A 12,233-nucleotide genomic window follows, 5' to 3' on the forward strand; every position below is an offset into this window, starting at 1 on the left:
AAGCTTAAGAGCTCTAATCTGCTCACTCTTTCTTTATAAAAGTCATAATCAGGGGGGTGATCCTCTTTCTTTTGTGACTGCAGAGTGGGGGCTAGGGATATAAAAGTCCAGGGCATGCATATTGGATCATTTTTAATCAAACTGGAGAAAGGTTGTGGGGGATAGAGGGAGAGGGATTAGTAATTTTTTGTGGTTGAAGGACACTGGGCCCAACAGGACTGTTTATATGTATAAGGTGGGTAAACTGACATTTGGGCTGCAGAGCCATTGATTTACTTTCATTTTTTGGTGAAAATGACAGCTCTTTTTAACCGGATATCTATGTCAACTGGCTCACCTTTATCCACATTTATTTACACCTTCAAAAAATTCTAACAGATTAGTAAAGACATGACTTCCCTTTGCTGAATCCATTTAAGTCATGTCTATCCATATGCCCAATAATTCTGTTAAGACTACATTCTACTATTTTGCATACACATAATAAACATTAAATATAGCAATAGTTAAAATATAAACAATTTCTAGATAAAAGCAAGTTTGCATACCATAAATGGTGTTTTCCATAGATAGCAGGATGAATTAGCCATGATCTGTGGATAATGTCATCCAGTGGCACTGAACAGAGCTCTCTCTCCAAGCTAGTAGAGCTTTGAGTTCTAATGAGCATGTGTAGGAACTCCCAAGCGGTTGTTGCCTCAGAAGCCTCCTCAGTCTATTTCCAAGCTAACTAGCTGCGTAATCAACTCTCCAGGGAGGAGGGCAGGCATTTCATGGCTAATTCATGGTTAATTATAATTAGCCATGAATTAGCCATGAGGCATCTCATGGCTAATTCATGGCTAAATATAATTGAGAAAATATAAATTTCTCAATTATATTTTCCTCCTGTAATAAGTTGTTTAAAATGTAAACCGGAGTGAAGGCAGCTTGCTATACCTCGGTATATAAACTCTTCTAAATAAATAAACAATTCATTCTATCTATGGAAAACACCATTTAAGTAAGCAAATTTGCTTTTTTCCATCCATAAGCAGGACTGAATTAGCCATGACCTGTGGGGAATCCCAAGCTGAGAGCTGTAGCAAAGAATTTTCTAAAAAAGCACCCTGAATCCACTGTGGAGAGTAAACTACTGCAAGAATAGGTTACACCAAACTGCCTGACTAAAGCTACTGTGAGCCCTTGAGAAGTTGGCCAGACAGTAATGGAATGTAAAGATGTGAACTGATGACCACGTTGCAGCTTTGCAAATGTCCTTGAAGAGTATTTCTCTAAGATGAGCAATAATAGAAGTCATAGCTCTGACTTCATGAGTTTGGAACAAGTCTGTGATCTGAAGCTTGCTAAGGTGTAGCAGCTCTGAATACAGCTATCTAGGCGTGCAATGCAATGTTTGGCAACTGCAATGCCAGGTTTGATAGGGCCATATGTGATGAATAAGTTCAAAGTCTGGCGATGTGTTTGAGTTCACCTTTTATAATTCGTGAAGGCTCTTTTATTGTACGGTATTTAGCAGACATGAGCTTGGAGCTTCCCAACTCTCTTAGGTGAGGTACCTGCAATGAGGAACACTGCTTTCCATTTCAGGAACGTAAGAGAAACCAAATACTCTACAACGTCCATAAAGTTCCAAGAATGGTTTTTAATAGTATATAAGCAAGCAGAAAAGTCCAAATTGTCAGCATTAAGCCAACGGTTTACATCAGAAAATCAACAGTCTCCTGACACAGTCCGTGTTTCTAAAAGACTACGTCGGGAGGGAGCCCATAAGTTGTAACTAACTCAGATCTAAGTAAAGATTGTAGTCAGACAGCATTAAATTTCCAAGAAGCCCAAAGGGGTCAAGATAATCAATAAATTTATAGATAACACTTGGTTCAGCAGTCTTGGTAAAGTGATTACATAAAGGACTGTATAGCTCAGAATTCACAAGTTAAGTGAAAGGGGAGATTGTATGACTACAACCTTTATGTAGACCTGAGTTAGTTACAATTTATGGGCTCTCTCCCAGCGCAGTCTTTTTGAAACACGGCCCATGTCAGGGGACTGTTGATTTGTTGATATAAACTATTGGCTTGATGCTGACAATTTGAACTTCTGCTTGCTTACATATAACAAAAACCATTTTTGGATCTTTATGGACATTGTAGAATGTTTGATGTCCCTCCTCCTGTCAGTGATTCATCTTTGATGGTTGGACTATCGCCCATTATTATTATTTGCTCAGGAATATAAGAGAATCCATCTGTAATGGCCCAAAAGGCGGCTTCATAAAATGAGAGAGGACAACATTCAAGTCCCACAGAATTGGAGGTTTGTGTGTTGGGAACCTAATGAGGCACAAGCCTTTCATAAATCTCAATATCAGCAGATAAGTAGAGATGGGATTACTGTGTACCTGAACATAGTATGATGCTAAGGGGTTGAGTTGTACTTTCACCATGTGGCAAAGGCCCAAGTCAGAAAAAAGGGACAAGTGTGTGCGTGAGTGCTTGGGCTTCCAAGAAAACGGGTCCAAACTTTCCGTTGGTACCATTTGGAATAACCAACTCTTTTGAAGTGATAGCTCATTCTGGTGGATGGCCTTCTAGCTGGATCCAAAATGTCTTCTATCTGTCTACTGAACAAGAGATGAGCAACCACTGAGAGTTCAATATACAAGCTATGAGATTGATAAATGGAAGGCAGGGACGATAGGGCATGCTTCCATCTGAGTCAACAATGTAGGTTCAGTCCCCAGATATTTGGAGGGACTGCTGAGAAGCTGTACGAGACATGCATACATGTGATTCTGGGTAATGTTTGAGCTATAAGAATCAAGTAAACATGGCTTTGCAGGAGGGTCTGCAATGCGCAGGCAATGAGCGTTATTGGTGAAAAGCATCCAACACTTATTTATTTATTTATATATACCGACATTCAATCTGACATATCACATCGGTTTTACATTCAGGTAATGTAGGTACCCTGATCAAAGAGAAAGGCGCCAGTCAGATTGCTGGGTAGTATTAAGGAAAATTTGATTTAGTTTTATGCTCTGCTCTGAATAAAAAAATTCAGACGTTGTCTAATCACCCAGTGTAATAGTCTATCAACTGTTGACTATTGCAAAGATTACTCATGCGGTCAGAATACTCTGCTGAGGTGAACCGCCAGTATGCTGGAGATTTCTGGAAGACAGGCCATAGGACATAAGAACTTAAGAAATTGCCATGCTGGGTCAGACCAAGGGTCCATCAAGCCCAGCATCCTGTTTCCAACAGAGGCCAAACCAGGCCACAAGAATCTGGCAATTACCCAAACACCACGAAGATCCCATGCTACTGTTGCAATTAATAGCAGTGGCTATTCCCTAAGTAAACTTAATTAATAGCAGTTAATGGACTTCTCCCCCAAGAACTTATCCAAACCTTTTTTTAACCTAGCTACACCAACTGCACTAACCACATCCTCTGGCAACAAATTCCAGAGCTTAATTGTATGTTTAGTGAAAAAATATTTTCTCCGATTAGTCTTAAATGTGCCACTTGCTAACTTCATGGAATGCCCCCTAGTCCTTCTATTATCCTAAAGTGTAAATAACCAGTTCACATCTCCTCGTTCAAGACCTTTCATGATCTTAAAGACCTCTATTATATCCCCCCTCAGCCGTCTTTTCTCCAAGCTGAACAGCCCTAACCTCTTCAGCCTTTCCTCATAGGGGAGCTATTCCATCCCCTTTATCATTTTGGTTGCCCTTCTCTGTACCTTTTCCATCACAACTATATCTTTATTGAGATGCGGAGACAAGAAATGTACACAGTATTCAAAGTGCGGTCTCATCATGGACCTAAGACAGGCCAATGTCTGGAGTGAACTGTCAATCTTAACACTTTCTTGCAGAGAGGTCATGATACTATACCTCCCTGTATGCTGATATAAAACTTAACAATCTGTTAGGCTCATTGAAGTAAGATGCTCTTCCTCAGATGTTGCATTCACTGATAGTGAGTATCTGACCACTATTAATTCCAGATGACTGCTCTGAAAAGTGGCTCACCTCATGAGACCAGGTTCCTTGGGGTCAGAATGATCGTGTGTGAATGTCCACTCTTTTCAAGGTTGTGTTTGTCACTAGAGAAACCTGATGAGGGAGAGCGTGAAGAGGCACTCTGTCCTGATGCACTGGGTTTTACAAGCTTGTCTTAGAAACTTCAATTAAGGTTGAAAATAGCTGAGTCATCTGATCCCAGTGAAAGCGAAGACCCCAGCGTAAATAATGGATATAAAGGCGGGTCAGTGGAACCACGTGAAATGGCCACCATCATATGAACTGATGCATCCTGAATTGCTCTGGCTGTTGTGCTGAGAGGACAGTAATTTGGGTACGAACAAAAATCATGACGACAAATCAAACATATACCATGATTTTTGTTCACACACAAATTGACCATCCATTTCCCAATGGATTTTATTCTCTGAGCACACGGTAGATTTGACTTTTTGAAACTGACTAGATAGTCGACTAGGCACAGGAAAACTTGAATCTCCTGATGATGCAGGTGTGCAGCTAATAATGCAAGGCATTTGGTAAAGACTGTCAGAATTACCAGGAAGGGAAATGGGAGTACCTTGTACTTGTAGTGGGAAGAATCCACCTTGAAGTGAAGCTGGCACCAACGGGAAGGATTAATTGGTATATGAACATATGTGTGTTTCAGATAGTGAGAATACATCTGTTCTTGCTTTTTGATGTAAGGGGAAATGTGCTGAGGGAATTCATTATGAATTCTTCTTGAAGTAGATATTTGCTCAACGGTCTGAGAACTAGAAGAGGCATCCTTTCTGATTCCTTGGGGTTGAGGAAATATTGGGAATTGAAATCCCATCTACGTTGGGAAGCAGGGACTGTTTCTATCGTTTGTTAGCGAAGAAACGATTGCACTTCTTGGCGTAGTTGTGTCAAGAGACAAATATGATCAAGATTAGAGGATGAGGAAGAGTAAATCAGGGTTGTACCAGTTGCATCAGAGGGGAAACGAAAAAACCCTGGTGAACCGATCCCGAGCAACCCGATGCTGCTCTCATTGAGTGGGAAGATGAAGAATTACATAACAAGGGTTCTAATAATGTGTCCACCACAATGGGCGACTATGGGACTCCCAACTGAGGTATTGGTGCAGCAATGCTGGCGAGGAGCCACTAGATTATGCCCTCTATTTTTTTTTTTTGGTAAATGTAGAGGGAAAGAATTTTGTCACTAGACCTGCAATCTGGTTGAGCGACTGACATGGCTTCTGACTTGACATAAGTGTTGGAACATCCTCTTCAGGGATAAGGATAGGTTCCCACACTTCAATAGGAGATTTCCTCTATTTATTTATTTATTTATTTTATGGAGGCAAGTAAGAGTATGGAGCATACCGAAGCTGGAGTCTCTAATGGAGCGGAGAGCAAGGATGTGTTTGTTGAAGCAAGCAGTTATATTGAAGTGATTGGCTTCAAATGGGCAGGCACACCTGTTTTTGTGCTATGCATCAGTTCACATTTGCTTCTTGTACAGTATCAGTAATCTTAGCATGTGCTTGCCTGGTATACACTTACAGCATGCTTAAATGTTAACTTTAAAACAAGCATCCAGGCCCCCATACACATGCATATAGGCACATGATTTAAAATACTCCTACTGCACATAAGTGTGTTTCTAATTTTAAGCCATTACTTAAGCAACTATACTTCTTGTATCTTCTTAGCTGTCAGCTTTAATACATGCTGGTAAGCGGATTTTAAAACATGCTCACGCCAAATACATTCCCAGTTTTACCAAGTAGTCTACCAGTTTATCTTGAGGTCATCCAGACCCCTTTGGTTCATCAACCTGCACTCCCCCAAGTTGACCTGAACCCCTCATGTTGGGCCTAAAACATGATTTCTGCAGACTTACTCATCAGGAGCAGCAGTAGATATACATGGCTAACAAGCCGCTGTTCGCTGCAGCATCTGGTTTGAAACTATAGATTTACGCATGTAAGTGTTGGCCCTGCCCCAAAACATCCATGCCCCATCTTTTCTACCCTCTTTTTTTTAGCTCGCACATGCACATATATGCAAATAATTAGAGGCTTTTAAAATCTATGTTGCTCATGTGCGGCCCACACTCACATATATAGGCCTTTTAGTGCGAGCAACACATTAAAATTTGGTCCTTAGTGCATGTTTCCACATGTATCCAGCACACTTACACCTCCTGTGTGCTTCTGGCTCGCATCAATGTTTACCATCTGCCTTAAGTGCATAGGGAGTTCCCCTGCATCGATGCTTCCTGTGTATGCAATGGTGTACTGTGTGTCAAGTGCCTCTGTGTGTCGTGCGTCAAGTGCATCAGTGCGCAGTGTCAAGTACCTCTGTGCGCCAATATGCCATGTGCCGACAGGGGTTTCTTCAATGCAGGCTCCAGTGCAATGTAGGGTGATGATATTACGTGACCCTGTGGCTTTGATGGGGAGTCCTTGAGAAGTTCGTACTCAACTGATGTCTCAGCAAGGCAGTCGATGCTGCACTGTGGGAGAAAGTCCTACTGCAGCTTCTGAAAGACTTATGCAGTTCCTCTATATCTTGGAACATTGAGAACATGAGCATTTGTCCACAGGCATAACAGTTTGCCAGGGCATGGTCCGAAGCAAAGTAAGGATAATCTTTGGAAAGGGAAAACACCCTAACACGGATTCAGTCCTTGTCTTCTTGTTGCCATTTTGAGAAGCCAAAAGGTTTTTTTTTTTTGGTAGCACTAAATGGTGCTGCAGAGGCAACAAAGTAGGAAATTGAAGAAACAATGAAAAAGAAACAACATTTAAGATTTTTGAAAAACAAAATCTGGAGAGACTGCATACATAAGAACATAAGAAAATGCCATACTGGGTCAGACCAAGGGTCCATCAAGCCCAGTATCCTGTTTCCAACAGTGGCCAATCCAGGCCATAAGAACCTGGCAAGTACCCAAAAACTAAGTCTATTCCATGTTACCATTGCTAATGGCAGTGGCTATTCTCTAAGTGAACTTAATAGCAGGTAATGGACTTTTCCTCCAAGAACTTATCCAATCCTTTTTTAAACACCGCTATACTAACTGCACTAACCACATCCTCTGGCAACAAATTCCAGAGTTTAATTGTGTGTTGAGTAAAAAAGAACTTTCTCCGATTAGTTTTCAATGTGCCCCATGCTAACTTCATGGAGTGCCCCCTAGTCTTTCTACTGTCCGAAAGAGTAAATAACCGATTCACATCTACCCGTTCTAGACCTCTCATAATTTTAAACATCTCTATCATATCCCCCCTCAGCCGTCTCTTCTCCAAGCTGAAAAGTCCTAACCTCTTTAGTCTTTCCTCATAGGGGAGCTGTTCCATTCCCCTTATTTTGGTAGCCCTTCTCTGTACATATCCACTATGTGCTCGGACAAAATGGACTCAAGAGGCTTCTCAGGCAATAACCTTGCAGGAGTTCCCGCACATGCTCAGTAGAGCTCAAAGCTGTACTAGCTTGGAGAGATGAATCCGTTTGATACCGCTGGATGATGTCACCCACAGATCATGGCTAATTCAGCTCTGCTTATTGACAGAAAAATATACAAATATCATAAAAGAAATGCTCTTTAATTTTTCTACTGATCTCCTGTGTCTGTCTCCCCTTTCCCATGCAATTTACACTCATTACAGGCAATTACAAACTCTTACTTCTTCATGGTCTGCCTCCTCATCTCTGGCACTTAATTCTGAAAGATCAATCGTAAGCTTCTTGTTTCTTTCATACTCCAAAGTACTATCAACTTCTTCCCTTTTTTGCCTGATTATATCAATATCCACTTTATCAGGCAATGGACTTGTCCCCCTTGGGATTGGAGGAACAGGTTTCTTCCCATTCAGGCCTCTTCGAGTGGATGGGGATTTCACCAAGGCAGGTTTCAGCGGTACTGGAGAATGTTTTTCCTGTGAATGGTCACCTGCACCAAATAAAGACAGATCAATATGAGGGGTAGCCCCTGAATGTCCTCATCTATTCATCACTGAGACTGCATTAATGGAGGCTACAAATTATATATATATATATATATATATATATATATATATTTATTTATGTTTTGTTTAAAGAATTTCATTAAGGATCTTTCTGTATTTGGGTAATATTACATGCTATACATTTCATAGAAACATAATGGCAGAAAAAGACTGTATGGTTTATGCAGTCTGCCCTTCCGTCCAATTAATTTAGCATTATAATTTGCATCACTTCCTTAGAGATCCCCTGTATTTATCCCATGCTTTCTTGAATTCAGATACTCCACCACTTCCACTGGGAGGCTGTTCCACACATCAACCACCCTCTCTGTAAAGAAATATTTCCTAAGATTACTCCTGAGTCTACCTCCTTTCACCCTCATCTCATGAGCCCTCATTCTACAGCCTCCTTTCCATTGAAAAAGGCTCACCTTCTGTGCATGGAAACCTTTGAGATATTTGAAGGTCTCTAAAATAACTCCCATCTCGCCTTTCCTCTAAGGCAGGGGTGGGCAATTCCGGTCCTCGAGGTCTGCAAACCAGTCGGGTTTTCAGGATATCCTTAATGAATATGCATGAGAGAGACCTGCATACACACTGCCTCAGTTATATGCAAATCTATTTCATGCATATTCATTAAGGGTATCCTGAAAACCCGACTGGTTTGCAGCCCTCGAGGACCGGACTTGCCCACCCCTGCTCTAAGGTATGCATGTTTAGATCTTTAAGTCTATCTCCATATGATTTAGAACAAAGACCACTTACCACCCTCTGGACCAACTCTATCCTGTTTATATCCTTTTAAAGGTGCGGTCTCCAGAATTTTCCACAGATGTCTCACCAGGGACCTATACAGGGGCAATATCACCTTCCTTTTTCTGCTGACTATTCCTCCACCTATGCAGCTAAGCATCTTTATGACTCTTCACATCGTTTTATCCACATGTTTGGCCACCTTAAGATCATCAGATATAATTATTCCCAGATCCCACTCTTCCTTTGTGCTTAGAAGGTTTTCACCTCCAATACTGTACATTTCCCTTGGGTTTTTTTTTGCATCCTAAATGCATTACTCTGCATTTTTTTAGCATTAAATCTTAGATGCCAGAATGGAGATCATTCCTCGAGCTTCACTAGCTCCTTCCTCATGTTTTCTACTCCTTCCTGGCTGTCTACCCTATTTCAGATTTTGGTATCATTGGCAAAAAGACAAACCTTTCCCGACAACCCTTCTGTTATGTCGCTCACAAAAAAATTGAAAAGAATGGTCCAAGGCACATTGCTAGTAACAACCCCTACTCAGAGAAAACTCCATTTACCAATACCCTATGTTGCCTCCCACTCAGCCAGTTTTTAACCCAGTCAGTCACTCTAGGATCCATACCAAGGGCATACAATTTATTTTTAAGTCTTAAGGGTGGAACCTTGTCAAAGGCGTGGTTGAAATCCAAGTACACTACGTCTAAGGTTCTTCCTTGATCCAACTCTCTGGTTACAAAATCAAAGAAATTAATCAGATTAGTCTTATAAGATTTCTCTCTGGTAAAACCATCTTGCCTTGATCTTCTAATCTATTGGATTCCAAAAATTGCACTATCCTTTGTTTTAGCAGTGATTCCATTAGTTTGCTCACCACAGAAGTTAGTCTAACTAAGCCTCTCTGTGGTTAGTCTAACTAAGCCTCCTCCTTACTTCCACTTTTATGAATAGGAACCACATCCACCTTTTTCCAGTCTTCTGGAACTACTCTACTCTAAAGAAGTATTGAAAAGGTCAGCCAGCGGAGCTGCCAGGACATCTCCAAGTTCCCTTAGATGTATCCTATCCAGCCTCACCTACTTATCTACTTTAAGTTTAGCTAGCTCCTCACGAATACATTTCAACTACAAATCCTCAGTACCATATGGATTTCATTATGTAACTTTATGATAGTGAGAAATATGAATTATAGTTTTATGCGTATCATTCATCATTTTATTTTGACAAATGACGACCATTTGCATTGGTCAATCTGTGAAATGGATTTAACAGAATAAATGATTATTTAGAGATGAAGTTTTTGATAACCTTGTGTGTGGACATTTGTAGACAGTTAATTACGATGCAGAAAGGGGGAGAGTTGGAACAAGTAGAACTCAGAACTCACACACCAGCTACAAGGTCATTTCCTGCACAAGCTAAAAATAAATAAATAAATAACTAAGATTAGGTTAGAAGCAGAACTTTCCTACATAACAGACTAGGTTAGGAACAGAACAGCTGCAGCTTCACACAGAATAGTTGGGTAAGAAGCCCAAAATATAGCATAAAAACTGAGAGAATCAGGATGAAGATTAGATTTGATAAGGTGCGCACCATCAGCCATCTTGAAGATATGAGACTGAATCTCCAGTACTGTGTTCATGATGCTGTCTTGTATCTGGGAACGTGTGAGGAAGTGTCACTGTAAATATCTTTTGCTACTGTTTTTTATATGCATGTAACCTTTGGTATCCGAGTATAAGAATTTATAATATAACCTGCGTTTTATTTATTTGTCAGAAGTTGTCATAAGAACTGTTTTGTGCATGTATGATACAGAGAATATAGCTTTTCATACTTTCACACAGACTGTAATCAGTGTCATTATTTTCTTACAGGCCGATTCAGTACGGTGCACTCAGGCCAAGCGCACAGTTAGCTCCCATTTGGACACGTATTTTCCATGCGCTATTATTACCCCTTATATAGTATGGGGTAATAGCGCGTGGAAAACGCGCGTCCAACCCCCCCCCCCCCGAAACTAATAGCGCCCTCAACATGCAAATGCATGTTGTTGAGCCTATTAGTTAGTCCCGTGCGATACAGAAAGTAAAATGTGCAGCCAAGCCGCACATTTTACTCTCAGAAATGAACACGTGCCCAAAGGCAGGGGTTAACTTCGGCCGGCACCAGGCAAGTGTACAGAAAAGCAGAAAAAACTGATTTTCTCTATACTCTCCGACTTAATATCATAGCGATATTAAGTCTGAGGCCCCAAAAATAAAAAAAATTTAAAAAATCTTAAAAAAAAAAAAGTCTGCCTCGCGGCCCGGAAGATGGACGCTCAATTTTGCCGGCGTCCATTTTCCGAACTCGTGGCTGTCAGCGGGTTAGACAACCGACGCTGGTAAAACTGAGCGCCCGTCTTCCAAACCGTGGGCAGATATCCGACTAACTTTAGCCAGCTAAAGTAGTGTCCCTAGCGCTTCCTTTTTACTGTGGGCCCTCATTTGCATAGAGAATCGCGTGCCCACGAGAGTGGCCTGGGCGCACGTCGGGAGAGCAGGCACTCACCTCGGAGCGCTGGCTCTCCCGCGCATTTTGCTGAATTGGCCTGATAATTTGTTGTGTGATCCAGACTACAAGGCAGAAACCGCCATTCTTTATACCCACTATATTGTATATATTGTTTGTTCTCTTCTACAAATGGTCACTTTCTTTATTTTTAGATGAATGATTTGTGGATGGGAATATGGAAGATCATTATCTATTATTTATGTATACAATAAAAAGAAAACAGCTAAAAGTATCATTATTCCCATTCACTTGCATATTACTCTTGTTTTACTTTACCACAAGCTTAATCATATCTGAAGGTGGGACTTAGTGAGCTTGAAAGCTCGTGTACAGCCTACAAAATTCAGTTCTTGAGGAAAACTATTTTCTTTGACTCTTTACCAAAATAGTTATTTTAGGCATTAAAACCATCAAATCATTAAGATTCTAAGACATTGGCTTCAACACTGCTGCTCATTGCCATACAGAAGTACTGGGTTCAATTCCCAATTCATATCTTCCTGCAAATGACCTTTAATTTTTTTTAAATTTTTAAGATATCCAGATAAATAACATGTTATCCAGCCACACATGGCCTGATAACTTAGAAACCTAAACGGCTATATTCAGCAGGCAAAGTTATCCGACTAACTTTAGCCAGCTAACTTGTCCATTAAACGAGCTGCTGAATATTGGCCTCCTTGTAATTAGCTGCTCCCACTATTTAGAAACTAAATAAATCAGTTTTCTACTGCAGTGGTTTTCAACAGTTTTCAAGTGAGGGCCTCTTTGGATCCTATATGGCTGTAGAAGGGCTGACAAAATATTTCCATGTGGAGCCACAGGCCAATGAACTGCTGACTGATCAGGGCTAACTGCATCCTGTCTCATCAGTCTTTC

The 12,233-nt window shown here is 40.8% G+C and overlaps 1 protein-coding gene across 1 annotated transcript in view; it reads right to left on the minus strand.

Annotated features, from left to right (window-relative positions):
• Positions 1–12,233, minus strand: part of TOGARAM1 (TOG array regulator of axonemal microtubules 1) — a 221,371-nt gene that overhangs the window by 112,744 nt on the left and 96,394 nt on the right. Inside the window, exon 5 of the mRNA XM_029598475.1 lies at positions 7,716–7,981. Within this exon, the coding sequence (XP_029454335.1) occupies positions 7,716–7,981 (266 nt within the window). The remainder of the gene's footprint in view (positions 1–7,715; positions 7,982–12,233) is intronic.

The sequence above is a fragment of the Rhinatrema bivittatum genome, chromosome 4 (assembly GCF_901001135.1).
Source record: "Rhinatrema bivittatum chromosome 4, aRhiBiv1.1, whole genome shotgun sequence".
In the NCBI taxonomy this organism is placed as follows: Eukaryota; Metazoa; Chordata; class Amphibia; order Gymnophiona; family Rhinatrematidae; genus Rhinatrema; species Rhinatrema bivittatum.